This window comes from Heterocephalus glaber, unplaced genomic scaffold, assembly GCF_053883595.1.
Source record: "Heterocephalus glaber isolate CG9 unplaced genomic scaffold, H.glaber_assembly_v1.0 deba00001479, whole genome shotgun sequence".
NCBI classification, from domain to species: Eukaryota; Metazoa; Chordata; class Mammalia; order Rodentia; family Bathyergidae; genus Heterocephalus; species Heterocephalus glaber.
This window is the reverse complement of record NW_028258316.1, coordinates 13,576,613-13,600,909: the sequence shown is the minus strand read 5'-3', so window position 1 is coordinate 13,600,909 and position 24,297 is coordinate 13,576,613. Positions and strand designations below refer to the sequence as shown.

Below are 24,297 nucleotides of genomic sequence, written 5' to 3'. Positions count from 1 at the left end.
CAAACCACCCAAATTATGGAAGTACAACTTTGGCTGCAATTCAGAGCACTGAAGCTATCCAATCAGGCCATCAGATTCAGAATGTGGTAGTTATTCAAACAAGTATGCCAGCTCCAGGCAGGAATCCTAAAGGGCACTTGTTGTTCTATTGGGCTCTTTCAACTGCCAGAGTTCTTTTTATTTGCCAAAATTCCCTGTTTTGTTTTGCCCCTTGGAGAAAATGACAATAATGATGACTGTTACGGAGTGAATGTCTGTCTCCACGCCCCCCCCCCCCGCCCCGCCCCGCCAAGTTCACGTGCTCAAGCTCTGTCCCCAGTATGATGGTATTTGGAGGTGTGGCCTTTGGTAAGTAATTAGATTTAGATGAGGTTATAAGGACAACACCCCCATGATGAAACGGGTGTCCTTGTAAAAAGAGGAAAAGACTATGACTCACTTGTTCTCCATCATGTGTAGACACAGGGAGAATGTGGCCGTCTGCAAGCCAGGAAGAGGCCACTCACCTGGGAACTATGTCAGCCAGCACCTTGATCTTGGACTCCCCGGCCTCTAGAATTGTGAGGAATAAATCCCTGTTGTTAAAGCCACCAATTTAGAGTACCTTGGTATAGTGGCTTGAGCTAAGATGGTGATGGTGATGATGATGATGATGACAACAACGATGGCATCTTGCATTTATTGAGTGCCTATGAACTCCCATCTATTGCTCCAAGTGCTTTCTACACAATAACTTATCCTCTAATAACCCTATAAGGCAGGTACTATTATTATCCCCATTTTTAAAGGTAGAAAAACTGAAGGACAGAACGATCAAATAACTTGTCCAAGGTTACAGAGGAGGTACATGGTAGCAAAGGACCACCCCAGGCAGCCTTGCCCTACAGCCCAGCCAGGATACTTCCTCAACCCTCAAGCGCCTAAGGGAGCACCAGGGTCCCAACACCCAACTCTGAGTTCTTTCTTCTTTGAATCAATTTCCCCAATTCAAAAGACCTACTTTCCAGACCTTTTAACTTGGTTACACTGTAGTTTGTTATTTTTCTTAAAATTAGCTATTCAGAATGGAACACAAGTACATTCTAGAAGTGGTTAGATCTTCAAGACTAATTGCTTCTGTATTCTGGAGTTTTCCTCCTGCTACTGATGCACTTAAAGATGCAGTTCCTTTTTTGGTACCCAAGACAGTTCTGCCGGATCATCAAATCTTAAGAATTTGAGAACTGAGACATGGCATTCCCATATTAATCCAGGCCAACATCTTGAATTTGAGTGCCACCAAAATACCTCACTAAGCCCCACACAATGGTGCAGCCTGTAATCCCAGGTACTCAGGAGGCTAAAGCAAGGTTACACAAATTTGAGGTCAGCCTGGGAAATTCAGCAAGACCTGCCTCAAAATAAAATTTTAAACAAAGGAAGGCTGGAAATGTAGCTCAGCAGTGAAGCACTGGCCTAGCCCTGGGTTTAAACCTCAGTACCACAAAAATTAAAAAACAAAACAAAACACTTTACTATGGGAATATTAATGGTGCCAAGATAACTCTGTACAGTTCAGTTTACCACCGATGCTTTGAACCTGAAGGGTGAGCTTTACCAGTTTCGCTTAAGTTAAAGCACCATGCCTTTCCATAGCTGCTTGTGGAGACTTCTTTCAGTTAGAAGCCTCCCTGGCCAAAATCTCCAAGGCAGTGTAATTTTAAGCTCAGATGTAACTCATATATTTGAATGCACAGTGAAATTTGAAAACTCAGAACTTTTAATTCATTCTGTTTTCCAGAGGAAAGGAGACAGAGGAGAGAGAGAGAGAGAGGAAGAGAGAGAAAAGTGCGTGCTTTGGCCAGGCACAAATCAATCACCAGAAACTCACTGTATATTTCTGCAGCAAAAGTCAACTGGAATGGCTCTGTTAAACGCTATAAATATTTTAGGATTGCAAAATTCAGGGTGGATTTCTTAGGAATGCCTGTCTGAAATTTCTTAAAAGATAATTTCTATATGTGATCATACAAATTACTTAAGATTATACCTTGGGTTTAATTCAACCTCACTCTCTCTGGATCTAGCCCACCAGTAAAAAAAAATAAAGATAATAGGAACATAGTAGGAAAATCAGATAATTAATTAGCTGGAATTTACTTGTAAGTCTGGTGATTTTAAAGACAATCCAGAGCTCAGGAAGGGAGGAAGGGTGGAATCCCTTATTTATGGATTCATTTAATCCTCATTTTAATTCAGCTTGGTAACATGGCTGGTACTAGTAAGAGTGAAAGTGGTACATTCATCAATATTATTTCATCATGCTTCATAATTACCTGTTGATGTATTCCAAAAACACAACAATTGCAGTTGAAGCAACCAGCATTAACAGAATTACTTTTCCTTTGACATTCATTATTTTCTCCTGGGGGTGGGGGAGAAGGGAAAAATAGATTAAATAAATGAAATCCAGACAAGATTTGTTTTTTTTTTTGGTACCAGGGATCGAACCCAGTACCTTGTGCTTTCGAAGCAGGCACAGTGCCACTGAGCTAAATCCCCGGCCCAAGATTTGGTTTTTAAAAAATGCTTCTACCTGTGACTGGCTACTCAAGTTCACAGGCTTAGCCGGGAATTTAGCTCAGCTGTTCTGGTGCCTGCCTCGAAAGTGCAAGGACCCAAGTTCGATCCCCAGTACCAAAAAAAAAAAAAAAAAAAATTAGAAAAATTAAAAAAAAAAAAAGTTCATAGGCTTAGGTTCATTTGCTCACCGCACCATAAACCACTCTTGGTTAATAAAATGGTTCTGAGAGCATTTTGGAACAAGCCAATCCAAAAACTGGAAACTGATGCAGTCATGACCTAGAGACCACTAAAGAAATGGGAAACAGGCAGACCTGGTTCTTACCTGCTGCTCACCAAAAGCATTACTGTGTTCCTTGGCACAGTCAGGAACTTAAAAGCTATAAACCACAAGGTACTCTTAACCAATGTTTGGCAAAGTCAAATACTGTACCTTAGGATCCCTTCTGGTAATACTGGAAACAACCTTGACGCTAATTATTGCTCCATAACTTTTTTTTTTGGTACCAGGGATGGAACTCAGGACCTTGCGCTTGCAAGGCAGGTGGCAGCACCACTGAGCTAAATCCCTGGCCCCTGTAACATTTTAAAGAAGCTAAACAATTTAGACTTTTAAATAAAAGAATGTCCAGTCAGAGTTATATTAATATGTGGGTCACATTATCTCAATGTTTAACCAACTCTGACTCCCAAGAGTTTTTCAGATCCTGACAAACTCTAAATTTTTCAATTTTCTTTTTGCTCTTTAGTATTTTTCTAACCTTTCTAAAATGGAAAATCCTCTTTTGAAAGCTGAACACCTAAAAATATAATTCTGGTTTGCTAACACAGGCAAAATATGTGAAGAATTCTGAAGACACTTTTATTCTATCTTTTAAACATTTTCTGAAGTCACAGGGACTAACAGACATTTGGGTTTCTGCTTTCTTAATTACTGAGTACTCTTAATTTTAGACTAATCTGGTATCTAGACAACATACAAACACAAGTACACATGGAGACATTACATGTACATGCATGTCAACACACATAAAACAAGCTTTTTAACTTTTTAAAGCTTACGCTGTTGGCATAATTGTTCTTTTTACCATCTTAAGCAATATGTAACCCTAAATGTGCATGTCTGAAAGTAGGATTCTTGGTTGTAGCAAGGTAAGAAATATACATCTCAAAGGAGATTGCTCCCCCAATTAATCTGAATTTGAATTTCCTGAAGATTTTTCTTTTCCTGTTTCAACTTTTAAAGGTCTTAGTCAATTTAAAAGCTCCCAGGTTTTAAGACATTTTCCATTTGTGTTCAAATTTAGATTTAGCTTGTCAGAAGTTTACACATTTTATACTAACTCTATTGCTCAAAGCCTCTAGTAGGAAAAAATAAACAAGTTTAGGAACAATGCTTCCCACAAAGAAAACACAAAGGGAAGCCATCTGTAGTCAAATTTCTCCATTTTTTTAAAATTAAGGAATGGAGGTGGGAGGAGAAAGAAACCAATTTTCGGTTAACAAGTTTAGACAAACATTTTGAAACACACTGGTTTAGAATGAACCAAGGATGGTTAGCCAAAATAAGGGGAAATTTAAACCTCAATAAACCGACCAACGTTAGCCAAGTAGCCGCATGGGGAGTGGGTACAGAGGCTCTTGCTTGTACTTGTCACTAATACAGAAAAGGGCACGGAAGTAGGTATGCATCTCATCCTGGCCAAGATTACTCCAAACAATCTTCTTAAAGACAGTTCCATGAAATCAGAGTGTACTTTCAGTTGTATAGGCCATCCATGTTTTATCACAATAAAATCACCTTTTTCTAAGTAACAGGCAACTAAGAAACAAAAGCAAATGGAAGCATACCAAAGCAAATTAATACAAATGAGTACTCCAAATCAACCAAACAAATGCTGGAAATGTTTTCTACCTCTGAATCTCTTCTCACACCACTCAGTGCCCCAAAATGACTTGCAGTAGGTTTAATCAAATGGCCACAAATGGTGAAGGCACTTGCCTCACCCCAAATGGCACTGCCACATAACCTAAGAGAAGGTCCAAATGGCAGAGAGTCCATCCCTGTGTAACTTGCACTGCAAACGGAACTTTGAAAGTTAGATTTTTTTTTTCTTTTAGAGATAAGCAATTTCTTCAAACTTCCTCCTGCTGAGCACACAACCAACACCCCCTTTTCCCCTCAGCCCAAAAGAAGTGACAGAATATGCAGAGGCCACCATCCTCAGGAGGCTGGAGCCTGGTTTCCTTTCCACTAGAAAGAGGAGGATGAGCTGAAGATGGCTGGAAGTGATAAAGCAAGTGTGGAGGTCTGTATTATCTCTCTGTGCTCCCTCCCCTGTTCCTTATCATAAAAGACCCTTACCCACCTGTACACGTGGAGATGGTGATTTTAGAGAAATGGACCCTGTTACAGTTTGTCTTAGTTACTTTTCTCATTGCTGAGACAAAATACCTGACACCCAAAGATAAAAGGGAAAAGGCTTATTTGGCTTACAATTTGTAGAGGTTTCAGTCCATATTGGCTGGCTCCAAAGCAAGGTGGCAGAGGGGCAACAGCTCACGGTAGACAGACAGTAGCAAAGCAACAAGAGACCTTAACAGCGGTCTTTCTGCCCCTTTTATCTTATGCAGATTACTTAGGGCAGGTAGCACTCATACCCTTAATCCTAGTGCCCTTAAGCTGAGCACAGCACCATGAAACAATCTCACACTGTAGATTCAGCCACCTCAGAAAAACCCCCACCTACGAATGCATGAGGCTTTGGGGAGATATCTAGACCCAAGCGATAACACCGTTTATATCCAAATGACCCCCCCCCCCCGCAAAGCTCCATGCACTCACAGGTGGCTGGATCATGGGGGTGTCATGATTATTCCACTGATGAGCACGTAGCTAAATGTGATGTTGGGAGATGGAGCCTGAGCAGAGGAGGCGGTCACTGGGAGTGTGGCCTGGAGAGGGACATCTCCCTCTCTCCTCCCTTATTTCTCTCTGCTTCCTGCCTTCCAAGTCATGCCTGTTTTTCCTCTTCCATGCCCCTCTATCATGCTGCCCCACCTTGGAGCCAGCTGCCTGTGGACTGAAACCTCTACAAACCACGAGGCAAAATAAATCTTTCCTCCTTAGAGTTGTGGGTGTTGCGTATTGTGACTCAGCAGCATGAAAGTTGGTACCTGGACCACTCCATCTCCACTGAGCTAGATTTGAATAAATCCTTTTCTTCCTTTTTTACCAAAATATATGACTTTCTTTGATTTGGTCAGTGGCAAGCAAAAAACCCTAAGTATATGAACATAAGTGTCCAGCAACACCTGGAATACACTTTGCAGCAGGAAACCAGGCAGACCCTGCCAGCCTCCAAACAATCTTTTTCCATTTACCAATAAAAGCATGTAGGTGCACCCCTGTAATCCCAGCACTCGTGAGGAGGCTGAAGCAGGAGGATCACTCTGAGTTCAAGGTCAGCCTGAACTACACAGCGAGATTCTGTCTCAAAAAAGGGGTGGGGGGAGCATATATAGGCAGGTGATGCCATGAATAGGAAAGGAGGGAGATTCCAGCACAGAGAGACAATGCAGACCTCCACACTGGCTTTAGCACTTCTAGCCATCTTCAGCTCATCCTCCTCTTTCTAGTGTAAAGGAAGCCAGGCTCCTGGATATTCTGTTACTTCCTTTGAGTTGAGGAGAGGAAGGGGTGTTATGTGTTCAGTGGGAGAAAGTTTGGAAAAGTTGTTTATCTCTAAAAACATTCTAACTTGCAAAGTTCCATTTTGCAGTGCCAGTTCCATACCCATATCCGCTCTAAGAAGATAAATTTATGAATAATTAGGTAAAGCCGAGGACTGTGTTCTACCTTACATTCCGCAGGCCGGCAGTGGCAATTAATTAGGCCAATTTAATGAACCAGACAAGGCTGATTGTGCTGGGAAGGATGCTGGGTGGCTCTCAGCAGGAAAGTATCGGGATCTACCATAGATGAAAGACTGTGAGAGAGAGGCCATATATAAATGGCCCCCAGGGGCTCCATTATATCCCGATTCAGAGCACCTCCAACTTTTCCCACGTGACTTCAGGGAGCCGCTCTGTTCCCTGCCCTTGGCATATTGACTACATGCCCCTTACTCAGGCAAAAATGACCTGATCATTACAATCTAGCCCTCAGCAACTTCTGGCCCCACCCATACTCATAAGGAAGCAAACAACTGGAACACACAGGAACATAGATATTCTCGAACTCTTGTGTGAAATTATGATTGAAAGGGAAGGAAGACTGTATGGAGGATGATGGGCTGGGACGACTTCAACTTGGGTGGTCAGAGAAGGCTGGCTGCAGAAGGGACACAAAAGTACAGTCCCAAGAATGAAGAGGAGGTGCAAAAGGAGGCAAAGCACCACAAGAAGGGATGAGACTATTTCCGGAGCAGCATCTATAACAGGCTGATGAGCCAAAAATCTTCTTGTGCTTAAAAAATGAAAAAAAGTGCTGAGCAAGAAAAAAGTACTGAAGCTCTCTGGCCTCAGAATGGCTGCAAGAAGACAGCGGGTGCTAGTGGGTGATAAGATGGTGAGCAGGGATAGATGGAGCCTTGGAAGGCACAGAAGGGGGATGGGAACCCGCCAGAGCCCCTGTACGTGGAGGCTAACTGAGCCCAACTCCTCTGAGAGGGGCCGTCCTGCATGCCAGGGTATGCAGGATGGATGCCAGGGCACCAGCAGAAGTAAGGAGGCAGGTTGCACACTGTTCTAAGAGCCAAACAGAGTGGGTGGTGGCTATAGCGAATATTTACATTTTGTGGTGCATATATTATGATGTTTTGACATCTTGAAAAACGATTCTAGCCTGGGACAGACTGCCCTTCCCTGGGCTCACCCATTCTGGAGATAGGAAATGCTGCCCCGGGAGGGAGTGTGCCTTTGATATACACACTAACCAACCCGGGGCCAGATCTCCGCTATCTGGCCTGTGCACCCCAGGCAGCAACAGGATCAGTGCCAAGTACCAGGCTCCTGGAGACCACCTCTGTGGCTGAGAGCCTGCTAAATTCCCAACTGGCCAGCCCTAAAGTGTTTACCTACCCTGCCTGCCTTTCCCAAGGAAACCCCAGTGAGGGCTCTGACCTCACTTCCCTTGCACCTGTCTTCTGACCACACTGGGACTTTCCCGTGTGGCTCTGTGTGGTGTACTGTGCCTCCTGGGTCTAGGTCCTAGGAACACAACAGACTTTGCTTTTTCCCAAGCCTCCTCTTTGTCTTCTCTTGGGGCCATATCTGATTGAACAAAACACAGAATGGTGGCCTGTGCTTAAAAAGAGGCAGAGAGATAGGCAGAGGTAGATTCAACCCAAATGTACTTTTCAGCAAGGCACACAGAGACACGTGATCTCTCTTATTTGATCTCATAGAAGTTGAAAGTAGAAGGTGGTTACCAGGGGTGGGAGGGTAGGGAGGAAGGCATGCAGAAAGTTTGGTCAGTGGGAAGGTGCTAGGTTAGAGTTAGACAGGAGCAAGAAGTTCTGGGGTACTACTGCACATCTGGGTGACTACAGATGACAGTAACATACTGTACATTTCAAAAAGAGCAGAGTTTGAAAGTTTTCACCAGTAAGAAATGGCAAATGTTTGAGGACATAGATATGTTTAACCTAGGTACTCCATTAATATGCACACACACTTGGGCCCGGGATTTAGCTCAGTGGTTCCGGCACCTGCCTCGAAAGCGCAAGGTCCCAAGTTTGATCCCCGATACCAAAAAAAAAAAAATAGGCACACATACTTTGGAGAAAGATTGGGTAGGGTTTGGCTGGTAATTTCAGCGTGAGGGATGAGGGTCAGAGGGAAGAACAATTGCGGCATTTCCTGAGACAGTTGGAGGAGGAACTGGCTGACAAAGAGTCATAAATTCCCACTTACACAAGTTCATTTTGAGGCATCTGTAAACTCCTAAATGGAAATGACAAGTGAGGTTTCGAGTTCGACAGAGACATGCAGGCTGACACGCCACAGGGCAGGTTATGTGTGGAAGCTACTTCCTGCTATGGAAATGAATGAAATTAGCTAGGGAAAGAAGGTACAAGGAGAAACAGGAAAGAAGATGGCTCCGGGCAGGAAACTGAAAATGGCTGCCCTCAGAGGGAGGAGATGAGGAGAGAACCAGGAAGTTGGAGGAAAATCAAGCATGTGGCTCTCTGAAGACTAAGGACAGGCAGTAGTCAGCCATCCATCATGCGTCACTGCCTTTGTCACTTCCCACCCCCACACTGACTCGCGACTGAGCCCTCTTCTCTCTGCAGCTCCCCAGGACTCTTTTCACAGCGCACCACACATTGCTTTTGAAGATGGCTCGCATGGCTATGTTGCCTGTAGTAGTCAGTCTGTGAGCTACCCGAGGACTGGAGGGGAGTCTTATTGAATCCAGAATCGCCATGCAGAATGCACAGAGCCCTCAATTTGTGTTTATTGGTGAGTGAGTGGAGTTGAGCTTAACACTGACACTTATCCTTTCTTGGGATAGGTTATTTTCCAATTCCTTTCAAAGAGAAGGCTTAGATGATTCCAGGCTCTGATCTCATTGCCTCATCTTTTTCTTTCTCATGTCACATTTATTATCAAATCCAGATTAAAAATAGAAGAAGAAGGAAGAAAAGAAGAGGGACCACTATTCTGCCTATTCCACCTTGCTTAGAAAATGAGCCCTGTTTGGAAACAGAAAAGCCAAGGCTGAACTCAAAGTCATGAGCGAACCTCCAACCTTACACACACAGTGGTGAGTAGTATTCTCTGGACCTTGAGTAGATAGGCCAGCTGAGCCACACAGAAATCTCAGTCTTCCCTCTAGAGGCCCTGTGAGCTGGCACATACAATCCAGGACCCATGGCAAAGTCAAAAAAAGAAGAAGACTGCATGCATCTCAGCCCCACTGCTGACAAGAGCCATTGAAATCTACATCATCGGCACTGTCATTGAATGCTAGAAAAGTCCTGGGAGGGAGCGGAAACAGATCTCTTTCAAGGCTGCGGCAGTGAGGTGGGGGTTTGAGTCCCAACTTTGACACAAGAAGAGAGCCCTCATCCACAACTCCAAAAGATCTGATAAACACCTTTTTGTAATTCAATTGGCATCAAAGTCACAACTGACAAGGGGCCATTTATAATCTTTATCCCACTGTTAAGGCAATTTAAACATTTCTATGCATAAATATTGATGTATTTTATTATGTGATATGGCTCTTCTGGGGATGCTGCAGAAGATACAATGCACATCCAAAAAATTCTGAATTCTGGCCTTAGAGTCTCAGATCAAGGATTATGGACTGATACTGGACCATTTAAATTGATTTCCTCATCTTTAAAATGGGAGTAAAGGGCCGGGGATTTAGCTCAGTGGTTCCACCACCTGCCTTGCAAGTGCAAGATCCTGAGTTTGATCCCTGGTCCCAAAAAATAAATAAATAAATAAAGTGGGGAGTAAACATTGTGATAATTATAACAGATAATACCTATAAAATACTTAGCGCTGTGCCTTGGCATGGGATAAATGCTAAAAAAAATGCTAGTTCTTATTACTGGTGTTCATAACACAGGCTGCTGGGAATATCCAGGGAGACAGCACAGTGCCCGGGATTTAGCAAGTGCTCAAAACATATTTGAAAGGGAGGACTGAGGGTTCTGGAATAAGAACATGTTATACAATAAAGTGCAAATAGATGCAAATGAGGAACTCTAAAGGCTTACCCATCTGCTCTGAGCCTCAGCCTGATTAAGAGGTCGTTGGAAGTGGGATAACTTTGGTTTCCTCTGATCAAACCCCAGGCGCTGCGGTAATTCCCTGTTCATGCTGAGAGGCAAAAGCAGGGCTGGCTGTGTGTGGTGTCTCAGGTTCACCAGCCCCACCTGCTGAGGATCAAATGCAAATCATCCCCCAAATGGAAAGAACATTAAATGGAGACACATGAAAACTCTGATGGTGGAGAACTGCTGGTACAGGGAGAGCCCAAATCAGCCACACCTCCTAATCCTGTCCCCAAATATGCAGTTGTTTATTTACTTTTTAAATGTCAAGAATTAGCACGAGAGTCAAGTCTCAAATTTCTTTCTGGATGGCTAGATGGCTTGAATCTGCTTACCCTTTTGCTGTGGCCACTCATCGCTCTGGGGTGAGACTTACAATTGCAAGCAGTGTGGATGAGCCAGTTTTGCAGCCTCTAGAAAAGCACCAGAAGTAGGCATAGACACACTTCCTGGAATCTGGAACCCGAGTCTCCAGGGAAGGAGGGGTTGGCAGGGTGGCCAAAGGGTCTGCAAGAACATTTTACTTTCCTCTATGGACAAAAATGAGGCATTTGGCAACCGGTGTGGGCTAAAAGGCATTCTCTTATGTGTTTGTCTCTCAGAATTTTCCAAACTGTAATTCCAAAGATTGGTGTTGACTGTCTTAACTACCAGGTAAGAAATATCAGTTTGTTTCTAAAGTCACGCAAGGGGCAAGGCATGGGATTAGGAGCTTCTGAGTATTGACAGCTTGTCTCAATGGGAAAGTGGAACTGTGCTGTCCCCTGTCCCCACCCTGGGTGAACTTGGCCAGCCCCAGGTGCACAGCCTGTGATAGTGAGATGCCCTCCTGCCGTCTCTGAGGCTCTTGACTTAGTGCTCTTGTTACCTCTCTCCAAATCCATCCTAGAGCCTCACAAGGGTGCTCCTAGCCACTTTGGGAATTGAGCCACCCAGAACTCGCTTCCTGCACATGCTCCTAGATGAAACCAATTACATCCCTGCTCCTGGGACATGGCAGATTGTGCTGAAGATGTGCAGGCATTTCACAAGGTGGGGACAGGCTGTAAAGCCAGTTGTTTCTCCACCTTCCTCATTCCACCCTCCCCCTCCTCTTTTCCCACTGCTCTTTCCCTGGAGGGACAGACAAACTTTTCCATATGGTCTGGCCCTAAATTAGCTCTTCTGTCGACAACTCCAACCTGTCACTCACAAAAGAGCCCACACTCCCTCAGAGAGCCTCATAGGTCCACCTTGCTGGGCAAACTGGAAGTGTGCCTTCCAAACAGAAGCCCCCTCTGAAAGAAATCCAAGTGGACCTGGTGTGCTCCATCTTACACCAGGGAAAGGTTAACCTCTCTTTAAAATAGCCATAAGCCCCGATCTCAGAGAGCAGGAGTCATTAACTCTAAGGGGGTGACAGCATAGGCAGAGGAAATGGAACCTTTCCAGCAAGCTTCTAACCTCCTGAAGCCCAGAGGGTCCACTCGCTGGAACCCAAACCCTCCCCCAGCTACTGCCCCCGCTTGGCTTTACTCTCAGTCACTTTGGGCTATTGTGACAGCTCCTGAGGAGCACAGACCCTGGTGCCTGGGAGGGGCACTCCACAGTGTCAGGAGAATCCCAAGGAACCTCAGCCCTCCCCTGCCAGAGGCCCATCAATGTGGAGCCAGGCTGCTGCACCACATGGTTCTTGGAGCTGGAGACACTGATCCATCAAGCAACTCAGGACAAGGCTACTGTGCACCAGACAGTTCTTGGAACCAGAGACACGTGGGTACACATGACCACTACGGGATCTCCATTCCCGACAGAGGCAAGAGACTCAATGGGATAGTGTTAGGTGGTGACAAGTGTTGTGAAGGAATAAAGAATATGGTATCCAACTGGGTATTGATGCATTTGAAGAAGACACCATACATTTTGTTTGTTTGTTTGTTTGTTTGTTTCATTTGCAGTGCTGGGGATTGAATCCAGAGCCTGCCATATTCGAGACAAATGCTCTACCAGCCCCAAGACTTTTCTTTGTTGCCCCACATCCTCAACTGTAAAAGAGAGTTTAGATCTAGAATTCTAGGTAAAATTTATGCTAGAGCTAAGACTCTAACACCAGCAGAGTCCTAGACGTGTGCCTTGAGCACATTAACTCTCTGAAGCCACTAAGGTGCAAAGGGATAGGCTAACGTCCTCCTCATAGAGTTCTAGAAAGGACAAAGACCACATCTATGAATCCCATTGTGACCAGAAGTCAGTAAAAGCTCCACAAACAGCAGCTGTGATAATGACGATGCTTTTCAAGGGGAGAGATTCAAGTCCTGAAAGGGGAGCTGTGAGGTCTCCTAGGAGAGGAATCTTGGCCTCTATAGTGGCATCTCTTTGTGCAATTGAGAGGAGCCCACACCCCCACCATGGTTGAGATCAAGTCAGCCTTGCTCTGCCTCAGGACAGGGTGCAGCCAGGGCAGCCCAATCAGACCTCAGATCTGCCCATTGCCTGCACCAGTGTTGGGTGAGAGAGGAAGATAAAGCCCATGCTTGCAGGAGGCCTGCAGGTCGGTGTGGAGGCTTCTACACTGGAGGCACAGAAGTCTCTGTCTCCTTATCTGTAAAATATCCCCCACAGGCTTCTCTGATAACCCAGAACCTGGATGAGAAGTCATCCATACAGCTGGAAACCTCACCTTTAAAAAAGGCGGGACACTTAGCCTCATGGAGCTTATCTGGCTGTGGTGGCCCACGTGGATCCTCGAAGCAATGACCTAAAGATAGGCTTTGCCAAGCTATATGCGTGGGGTGCAGAGGCCAGCTTGCTAGGAGCTGAGGAAGCTTGGGCATCACGGGTCCCTTTGTCAGTCTGGGCCTGATTACTATAGGGGAGGCAGAAAGAGAGCCCCAAGTGCTTCCCAGAGACAGAGTGCTATCATGCCTGGGAGAATCACTGCCCAGCTCTGGTGGCCATCCTGGGGCTGCAGGCAGAGGCAAGGAGTTGAGCCCACCTGTACACCCACCTGGGTCCCAAGAACAACCTGTCTCTGGGCCTTCTTGAGTACCCAGACCCTTCCCCCTGGGACTCCATGGACAAGGACTGCTGCTCCCAGCTCAGGGGTCCAGGCCTCATAGCCACCTCATGCCCACCCCCCTCCAGGGCCCAGGCCCCAATGTGCCAAGTGAAGATCAAAGGGCTGAGCTCTCTGGCGATCCCAGCAAGAAACTGTCCAAAGCTTTACAGATGTGCCATCACCAGTAACAAATTGTAAAACCAAAAGAAGCTTTTAGGGATAAGAAGTAACTGTTGATCAACCATGCTGGAAGCACAATTGGCTTTGTTTCCTTTATTAAAAGCGATACTAGAAAATCCTTGTCAAGATGAGTCAGAGTATGCAGCCAAAATATGGTGGGTACATCAGACAATGCATTACTAATAGTAATCATTTCTATATTATTTTTCCATCATTTTATTCTGTTGTTTGGTCGGTTGGTGTTTGGTTTTTTTTGTTTGTTTTGTTTTGTTTGGTTGGTTGGTTGGTTTTTGAGACAGGGCCTTGCTATGGTTCAGGCTGGTCTCAAACTTGTGGTGATCCTCCTGTCTCGACCTCCAGAGAGCTGGGATTACAGGGGAGCACCACCAAACCCAGCCTCCATCACTTTATTACTATGTACTTTTCTAGGTTTTGTCATATTTGGAGGATTGGTCAGTTTGTTATTTGTTGTGGTATCCCTACTTATTGTTTAAAAGCTCATGTCCATACCTGCTATTGTATTTGCAACTTTGTATTCTTTCTTAGACAGCCTCCCAAACTGAATGAGCTTCAAGTCCTGCAATGCCTAGATCCCTCGCCATTAAGCTGAGCCAGACCAGGCACTGGGCTAAACCCTTTCCCAACTGTCTTTCAGCTAAGCCGAGTTAAACAACTCTGTGAAGTTATTCTATTATTAATTCCATTCTATAGACATGAAAACACAAGTTCAGAAATGTTAACTAATTTATCCAGGGTATTATTTAGCTTTCCCATCACTGACACACAATACCCAACACCCACAACTCAAACGAGGAGAGGGTTAATTCGATTCATATTTTAACAAGATTCAGTCCCTGTTCAACTGGCTCCAAGGCAGAATGGTGTAGTAAAGCAAAGCTGCTTAGTTCACGGCAGATGGGAGGCAGAGCAGGGGAACAACGCCAAAGAAAGGGAAAAGGACCAGGGACAGTGCCTGAGGTGATGGTCCAGGACATACCCAGACACACCCTTGTGCTCCAGCAATCTCCCAGATGGATTCCAAAGCCACCCTGACACTGCACTCTATCCACCACACCCAAGGTCACACAGCGTGAAAAGGTGGGCCTGGGATTCAGACCCAGGAAGTCAGCTGCTGGTGCCCTCTTTAGGCCACTCTAACACTCTCTGATGAAGGGCAAGGCTGATCTGCATGCTCATGACTTGCATCTCCCCTCATGATTACTGTGCAGAGACTGACCCAATGCTAGCGAAACACCGGCTAGACCCATTGTGGGGCCAGCTTCCCCTTGGAGCAGGTGGGGAGCCTAACAGGCTCACACTGGCCATCTCCGAGTGCCTCTGGGGACCAGCACGAGTTACCCTCCCTCCTGCTTGTGTATTTGGCCCTTTGACTGAGGAGCCTGAGCGTTTGCAAAAGGAAGTAGCTGCCCAGAGGTGGCTGGGTTTGCCCAGAATTAGCAGATTGCAGAGCAGACCCTCTGCATCCAGGCCCAACTCTCAGCACTGGGATGGCACTGGGGCTAAGGAAAGGCAGTGCCTCATTACCCCGAAACCTATCTAAAATGTGTATTCGCCATCAGAGAAAACATGGTACAATTTGTGGGGGAAAAAGTGCAATGAAGCCTGTTTCCAGTTATGCTTTTCACTATAAGAGCCAGAGTAAACACAGACACAGGAAAATAAGACAGGGTTCAGACTAAATAAGCGGCTCACTGTCGCTCCAGCCATCACAAACAGAACAACCTGTTCCCTGCGTTACATCATGTAGTGCCTTTTCTTGAATCCCCTTCAGGACATTTAAAGCTCAACTGAGCTGCAGCCTGGCCCTAAAATTCCTGTGTAAGGGATTTCTCCAGAGAGAACCAAAGTAAGACAAAAGGAAGATTCTGCATTGTCCAGAGAGCTCCACATTCACTCACAACACCAGCCCCTGGGGCCCTGAGACTCGCTCCCCTCCCCTGCAGAGAAAAGTCCAGGCCACAGCCATGGTCATGACTGGCCACAGCCCAGTGAGCTCCTATCAAGGGAAGTAAAGTAAAGCAGGACTTACAGCGAAAGTCCCTAAGCCAGCATCCCACCTGCTCTAGGTTCCAGATCCACTGCCTGGAGAGAAAGACTTTGTCTCCTTCCAAAACTACAAAGCTATGGAGGGACCAGGCAGGATCTCCTCCAGGTGGGTCCATGCAGCACCCTGCTCATGGTTCCCCATGACCCCGATCTTTGCAGAAGCAAATTGTTTCAACATTTCACATACCTCATCGTCTGCTTCTTTCCCTCCAGAGCAAAATGCAAAATGACAGAGTTCTAAGGAACTCTGTCCCGCAGGAGGAGGCAGGGCTCAGAGGCAGGGAAGGTGCTGAGTCCAGCTCCTGTCAAAAGAATAAACAGCTGCTTCAGGAAGAGGCAGGCAGACAGATCCCTAGCAGCCCAGACGTTGTGGGCTTTGTTTCTGCAGCCCTGGGAAATGGGCTGTTCATCAGGTCTGTTGACTCAGAGCTATGAACCAAAGCAAAATCGTCCCCCTGGGCCCGCCACTGCCACTGGGCTGGCCTCCCTCCCGAAGTGAAATTATGGGACCAAACCAGACCAGCTATCACAGGAGGGAAGGCCACCACTCTGGAGGGACACACGGGCCACCCATGTCACCCCCTCCTGCAGAAAAACAGGAACAACCACATGAGATCCAGACTACTTCAAGGGACAGCTCCCAGGAATGAAGAAGCTTAAAAACCAAGCAACTAACCAAACAAAACCCCCACCCAAACCCCTCCAAACCCCAAAAAACTCCCACACACCCAAACCAGAAGTGGATGGGTAAAGCACTCCTGACAGTCCCCAAGACTTGTGTTGAAACTCCACCTCAGTGTTGTCAGGGCAAAGCCCTTCCCACACCCTGCAGGCTTGGGAAGCCACTCTCTTTGGTTAGAGCACTGTATTTTAGAGAATGGGATGAGATCTCCACATCACAAACCATGCTGTAAGATTTTTTTTTTTTTAAGTACTGGGGATGGAACCTTGGGCCTTCACACTGAGCTACATACATTCCCAGCTCTTTTCACAATTTATTTTGAGGCAGGGTCTTACTAAGTTGCTTAATTGTCCAAAAGGGCTTGAACTTTCAATCCTCCTACCTCAGCTTCCCAGAGTGCTGGGATTACTGGTACCTGCCACCATATCTGGCTTCTAAGATTTTTTAAATGTCATTGAGCCTCAGCCCTGCTCCTGGGCTGAACAATGCTTAACTCTTCCCACTCCCACTCCCTTGACCCAGAATAGAATCTTCCAGCTGCTGAGGCTCTTAGACCCTGGGTTTTCAAGCTAAAGCTACAAAGCCAAAGGTTTTTCAAAAAGCAAATGAAGTCATTCTCAGCAGCTCTTCTATATAATAGAGATGACACAAAGTGCTTTGGCTCCAGGGGGCAGCTGACCCAGAGTGCCCTCCTTCATCCCCTCAGGTAGCTGAAACATTTCCAGGAAGTACCGTCAGTATGGGACAGGAAGGAGTCAAAGACCGGGTCATTCAGCCATGCCGAAAACAGCCCTCTCCTTCTCAGGGTTTGATTCGGTTGACTGTAAACTGTAGAGTCCAAAAGTTCTTCCTAACAGCTTTGGTAAATCCTGCCTGCTGGCATTTACTCAACCCACACAAACACAAACCTTAGGACCCAGTTGTTCGGCTCCCAGCTCTATACCCAGGAGACACACCCTGGACCATTCACAACACATCCCAAACTGGATCACCTCAAGGCCCCCCCTTACCAGAACGTGAACATTGTCACCTGGGTGCACTGTGGAATTCTGTCTACAGCAATCTGAAGGAACAAGACATAGCCTCTCACATCAAGGGCAACAGGTACAAAAGGATCCACCCTCCACGATGCTGCTGTTTAAAATTCAAAAGTAAGCAAAGTCAATTGATTGCTAGAAGTCAGGATGACGGTTCCCTGAGGGTAGTAGTGACTGGGAGGGGCCTGAGGAGTTCCTGGAGGGATGGGCATGTTTGGATTCAGTGGTTACCACAGGTGTGTTCACTTTGTGGGTTAGGAATAACGATCCCATTGGGGAAAGAGGGGAGGGGAAGAGGATGAAAGAAAGAATGAAGACCTATAGGCTAGGGATGGTGGTGGCACACACCTTTAATCCCAGCACTCAGGAGACTAAGGCAGGAGAACTGCTGCAAGTTTGAGGCCAGCCTGAACTACAAAGCGAGACCTTGTCTCAAAACAAACAAAAAACAAAGGAACAAAAAAGAACGAAATGTGTTACATAAATATAATCATTATGTACTGTAAATATGTAGTGATAAAAATTTAAAAAGAATAAAGATCACAGAAAACTTCCTGCTGGAGACTACATGCCCTGGGGACTCTGTCTTCCCCACTTCTCTCTCTAGGGCCACAAGACAAGCCCCTGTTTTGTTTTGTTTTTTCTCTCAAATTCCCTTCCTAGTGCCTAGCATTCTGGAGCTCTCAGAGGGGCCCAGAGATGGTCACTAAGTTAAATAACCCGGGAGGTGGACCTATGATCAGTGGAAAAGGGGAGAAAAATAGATGGGCTGAGCTGGGCTGAAATAAACGGGGCCTCTTTTTAAACTTTTCTGCTGTGCTGCAGATGGAATCCAGAGCCTCCCGCACGCCAGGTAAATGTTCTGCCGCTGAGCTCCTCCTTCAGCTCTAAACAGGGCTCTTGAGCGGCACTGCTCACGCTCATATAATCCCCTGCTTTACAGTTGACAAAGCCACCTCTCTCCTTTATCCAAGTGGACTCTCACGATCACCCTCAAAGCAGGAGAGAAGGCCTTTGATGGCGATTTCACATCTGGACATAGAGAGGCTCTGCAAATCTCAGACTCTTGCAGGGTCAGCAGCTGGGATGTTCCCCTGGATGGACCAGTGCTGCTCTTCCTATCCAGGGGCCTCCAGGGCACAGGTTCCAGATCAGCAGGAGAAAAATGCTCCAGGCTGGTTAGTTGCAGCATGGCAGGCAGAGAGCAACTCAACCTGCAAGGCACCATGGGCAACTCCTAGCCAATTTGGGTGCTACCTTCCTCCTTCCCTTCATCCTGGAACTCAAAAAACACAGAAGCAGCTGTTTCTGGTGGTTCCTTAATTGAGAAGCAGAGAACAGCAGCAAATGAGCCTTCTGCTGCAGAACTCCGGTCATCAAAACCAGGGACAAAAAGCCAAAACTCCTCATTTGTGCCTGAAGAGCCCATCAGACCATTTGACAGCAGTCCAAATCCAGTATTTGTTCTTCATATCCTGAAGCAGTGAATTCCAGGGCCTCAGGGTGGGTGGAGGCAGCCACGCCCCCACAATGGTGAGCCCTGGCTCTGCATCCAGATCCCTTCCTACTGGAGATCCCCATGGTGGTGATTCCCACCTGGTCACCTCTCCAAGAATGTGAGGACTAACTGTTCTCCGAAAAGAATGCTACAGACACAAAGGTTGCCACTTGTCATCTGTCTAATCCTAAATATGTTTAGGGTCATCACAAAAGATGTGCTTGCCCTTGCTTGCAAGTGATAGGGCAAGGCAGCTGGTTTTCCACTCTGTGTGATAGGAATAATCACAATCCTCACCTTTCCTGGGCAGCTACTGGGCTGTCAGACATAGATGCCAGGGCGGGGATGCTCAGTGTGAGTCCTGGCTCAGCTCCTTTTCCCAGGCAACTTTCTTAACTTCTCTATGCCTCTACTTCCACATCTATCAATGGAGATGATAGCATCTGGATGGTAGCTGGCACTTGGTACCCATTACTACAAGAATTAAAGGAGGTCATCCTTGAGAAGGACTCAAGAGTGTCTTCAGGTATTCAATAATTGTTAGTCACTGATGTTCGATTAATCCAATGTTGTCATTCACTTGTTTTGACATTTGTGTTACAAATGTCCATTTTGACCATGTCAGTTCTGGTGGAGAAGGAAAGGAGGGAAAAGAGGTTTCCAGCATGCTGCTTCTGTTGTGTCCAGGGTGGGCATTGCTGCTCCTGGGATGAGCAGGCAACCAGGATTGTAAACAGTACCAGGAAGGAATTAAAGGGATGCAATTTTTAAAGGAAGATGCTTTATTAGGAGGGAAAAGCAGAAGACAGAAAGCTGCCCTGCGTGAGGGTGGGGGATCTGTTTGTGTGTCTCTTGCCCACTTGTCAGGGCCTTATTGCTGGGATTTATAGGTTGGTTAAGAGGAGCCTTACAATAAGGTCGAGTTAATGACTAAGTAGTGATTAAGTAAGGGGATGCATGTGTATCTGGTGTGTAATATTGAGGCCATAGAGAATATAATATATATATATATATATATATGGCAGTGTCAGCAGATTTTTTTCCCTTTCAGAGTTTTAAATCATTTATTAAGATAAAGATCTGAAAATTAGTGAGTTAGAAAGCCAACCTTATATCTTAGGCAAAGAACAATAGAATAAAGGAAACTTTAGACAAAACAGATTCAGAGAGAAAGAATCTCCCCTAGCTCATTTTAGGAGGCCAGAATATCCAGACAAGTTCAGCATTAGGAGGGAAACTTACAGGCCATTTCCATTTATGAGTATGCATAATATCAGATTTTAGAAGGAAAGACAAAACAACTCTGCCCAAGCAACACTTCTCTGGTTACAGAATATAGGATGTTGGCTGCAGGAGACTTCCCTTTAGGGGAAATAGTTTTTTGCTGGGAACTAGAAGTGCAATGGCTGCTTGTGTGACATAAGCATGTTCCCTCTCCCTCTCTGGGCCTGTCTTCCCCATCTGTGACGTGTTCGGTCCCTTCCAGCTCCACTCTGCCCTGCCTGGCGTAAGCCTGGGGCTACAGCTATGAATTGGGCTCCCACAGAAATCTGACAAGAGGAATCTGGGCTTCCTGCAGGAGGTGACATGACAGGACTCTTATACTCCAAGCCCTTCTCCTTCCTTCCAGAGACCTGGTAACTCAGCCTCATCCATCTGTCCCTTCCCACATGCTTCCCGAAGACCCCTAGAAAACTAAAGTGCTAGGAAAGGGGAGGCAGTTCCACCCTTCAGGATTTATAAATCTTCTGCTAGAGCCTGATCCCCTGCAGTCTTTCAGAGTCATGTTATGAACTAACCAGCTCTGGCTTCCCACGGGGACAGCCAGCCCACTCAGGAGACCCCCCCTACACACACCAGTCCTCCCAAGGGAAGCCCTGGACCCACCAGGGAGAGGAAAGAGGAACAAGGGACCCAGTGCTGATATGGAAGCAGAGGCCACTGGCCAAGCAAGAGGGGGAAACCCAGCTTCCTGAGACAGGGACTTGAGGTCTGAGAGGGCCTATGGAGAACTTGCCTCTTGCCCTGTGTCACAGCAGCAAAAGCCAGGGTAAGGCTGCATTGTGACAATGACTAAGGACAGGTTGTCCTGCCAGGGCCTGAAACATTTCTCCCTGCCTGCAAATGGGGCTGATGTGCAGTGAGAAAAACAAATTTTTTTTTTTTTGATACTGGGGATTGAACACAGGCACTGTGCCGCTGAGCTAAATCCCCAGCCTGAAATTAAAAAAAAAAAAAAATTAAATCAATACTACAACTAGGAGAGAGAGGCTCCCTTTCCCATGAGTCCAGAACCACGCTTTCATAGGACACTGGCCTCAGGCAAGACCTTTCCCTGCTTGAGCCCTCAGCTCCCATCCAGGCACCAAGGAGGTGGGAGCAGAGCTTTCCCACTATCTCTTATGGCTATCTGATTTGTTGTTTTCCCGGTGGTAAGGGCCTGGCAGGAACCCACTCAGCTTTGGTGGCTGGAAAGAGCCTGTATTCACTTGGTCTGCAAACCTGGCTGATGAATGTGCAGTCTTCAAAACTCAAGGGCTGTCTCCTCCTCAGAGATCTGCTTTCCACAGCAATGAATTCTTCCCTAAACTCCTGCAGCCTCTGTGGCCCCTGGAGCACAGGGTGCTGTGTGAGTTTCCATCTAGTCCTCAAAGGTTCCCAAGGGCAGCAGTGACATCCTGTCTGTGTTGAAGACCTGGGGGTCCTGGAACAGTGCCTGGCGCAGAGGAAGAGTGAGAAATGGTGGGCAGGAGGACAGATCAATTTCCTAGGGCTGCTGTAACAGCCCACAATAGGTGTCTTAACACAATAGAAATCTCTTTCACAGCTGTGGAGGTCAAGCACAAACCAAAGTTGTTGAAATAGTTGTTTCCTCTTTGAGGGCTCAGAAGGAGAATGTGTTCCATCTTCCCTAGTGTCTGGCAGTTTCCTGCAATCCTTGCAGTTCCTCGTAGCAGTGAAGCTCCAAACCGCCTCTGATGTCAGTGTTCTGCCCTTTGTGTGTCATTCATGTCTGGGTCCCCATTTTCCTTCTCTTATGAGGCTGCTAGTCACTGGAGCAGGGGTCACCGCAGTCCAGAATGACCTCATTGTAACTTGAGGATACCTGCAAGGGCCCGCTTTCGAAAAAGGGTCACATTCATGGGGGCCAGGGGTTGCAAATGAATGCATCCTTTGGGGAGACAGTTCTAGCCACTAGACACAGTAAAATAGCTGTTGGCTGGGAGCCTGTAACCTCTAGGGGAACCTCTGTGACAGCCCCTGGGAACAGAGTTGAAAACGGAGGGGAGAAAGGAGTGACTCCTGAGAAAGAAGAAAGTGGATGGAATCCTCAGAGCATCTCTATTTGACCAGAATTTTCTAGGGAGGGATGAAGGAGGAAGGGATAGGAGGGGGATGAGAAGATGCATCTCTGGCAGTACTGCACATAGGTAGGTTAATTAGATATCTTGTAGGCAGTTAGACAGGGCCAGCCCAGAATGAGCCAACATGGAGGACAATCAAGACACATTCACTGAAGGCCAGAATTGTAAAAAGGGAGAAACTACCACACAGACCTATGAATAGCAGTGACTGATATTCTAAATAGGTATCAATCACCTGGGTGGGGGGCAAAGATCTTCCAAGAAAGATCCCTGACCCCCTCCTTTCCACCGAAAATCCTTGCTCAGTTCCTTGTAGGCTTGCTATGCGACTTGTTTCCCCCATTGGATCCCCATTTAATCAATATTACCTGGGTGACTGTACTTGTAATCTTATAGGTTGGTCATGGTTTTGTCCCACCTCATCCCCACCTTGTAGATTTCAATTGGGCCTTATAGTTTTGTCCCACTTTGTTCCCGGCTCACCACATGGCTTTGCTGTATAAAACATCTTTGAAAAGTGGGGTGGGTGGGCAACCCAGTTTCCGGTCCCCGTTCTGTCTCTCTTAGAAGCTTTCTTTCTCTCAATAAATTTTTCCTCTCTTAACCTCCGTTGTTCCTAGAATTCATTCTTCGATTTTAGAGAACACAAACTTGAGTTTCAGATATCTAGTAGGTTTGGGAGTTACATCTCTTCCCCTTATATCAGTGGGACAGACTCTGGTCTGGGGGCCTATTGGATTTCAGCAGCCCAGGAAAGGTCCATGGGATGCTGCTGATCTGATGATGTAAGCCCTGGGCACCACAGAAATGAAGTGGATGAGATCACCTGTGGCAGTACAACAGCATGTGGAGAGAACAGAAGGCCCCTGGGGACAGCAGGTGTCAGGGAGCTCAGTGGAAGCAAACCCTAGATTGCAATGGATCTGGGAATGAAGCTGAGGTGAGAAGTGACATCAGTCAGGAAAAGGGCCTCTGTTAAGATGCTTGTCTGGGAGGATGAGAGAGGGTGTCAGTGGGAAGGGATTGGAGAAAAGGGAAAATACTTTTGGAGAATATGGTGGACGATGGAGGTCAATGAGAGCCAGAGCTGGGGAGAAGGAGCTGAAGGCTCAGAGGGAAAGGACAGTGCTGAAGACATGGGGGAGGTGGTTCGAGGGCACCTCAGACACAGGAGGAGGCCAGAAGGTGCTGTCCCAGCAGGGAAAGGGGGTTGGCAGGCAGGAAAAGAATAGAATGAGGGCCTTGTTAGGTTTTCTGGCTAATCAATCATGATTAGAAACAGTTAAAACTTTAGTGGAGGGAGGAATTAAGTGGACAAAGGGAAAGAAAATAAAATCAGACCCATAAAGGCAAGAGTTAATGCAATTAACATAGAGAAAAATCTGATAAACTGAGCCCTTAGGAAGCCAGGTGCCACAACCAAGTTAGCAGTCCCTCCCCAACTCCAGGGTAAGTATGTTGCTGCACTAGATAACACTCTTTCCCTTAATCTTAATTTGTAATTGCCTTGTCTGTTAGGCTCCTCCTGTTCAACCTATGAATTCCAGAGAAGATAAGGCCCTGATAAGGACAAATGGGAAGGTAAAAGTCCAAGCTCCCCTAAAGGAATGCACATGTAGGCAATGGTGCCCAAGTTAGGGTCTTGTGGCCTGGGACTCAGGAAGCCAATCAGATTGTGACAAGTTCCAGGGTGGAGAGATCTTTAATCCTAATAAAAGAGACAAAGGCCCACAAGGAATCCATCTTTCCAAAATCCCCTGCCCTCTCTTTGGGGCAGCCTTCTGTCTTCAGTTTTTTCCTCCTTACAAATAAAGTGTCTTCCTTTTAAAACTCCATCCCTTTAATTCCTTACTGGTGCTGAGCTTACAGTCCTGGTTGGCTACTCATCCCAGTGGAGCAGCAGTGCCCACCCAAGACACAACACCCCCTTGTGCAAAAGGGAAGGAGACAAGGTTGAGTGGGTTGGTGGTAAGTTCAGGGAACAAATGGGACAGGAAGTTGAGAGGTTCCAGCCCAGAGAGCTGAGTGTGCAGAGGGTGGTGGCTGGAGCTGGGGAGATGGGAGAAGGTGGATGGC

General features: G+C 46.4%; 1 protein-coding gene across 50 annotated transcripts in view; it reads right to left on the bottom strand.

Annotated features, from left to right (window-relative positions):
• Ggta1 (glycoprotein alpha-galactosyltransferase 1 (inactive)) overlaps nt 1-24,297 on the bottom strand; it is a 69,758-nt gene that overhangs the window by 20,372 nt on the left and 25,089 nt on the right. For 14 of the 50 annotated variants that reach the window (XM_087183252.1, XM_087183246.1, XM_087183238.1 and 11 more), the window contains 3 exons: nt 15,827-15,941; nt 10,299-10,768; nt 2,316-2,404 (listed from right to left, as the gene is read on the bottom strand). In XM_087183252.1, the coding sequence (XP_087039378.1) occupies nt 2,316-2,404; nt 10,299-10,400 (191 nt within the window). In that variant the 5' untranslated portion in view covers nt 10,401-10,768; nt 15,827-15,941. Of the gene's footprint in view, nt 1-439; nt 553-2,315; nt 2,405-10,298; nt 10,769-15,826; nt 15,942-17,331; nt 17,456-21,358; nt 21,549-24,297 lie in introns of those variants that run through there. The other 36 variants (XM_021262138.2, XM_021262137.2, XM_021262145.2 and 33 more) reach the window with 9 other exon arrangements.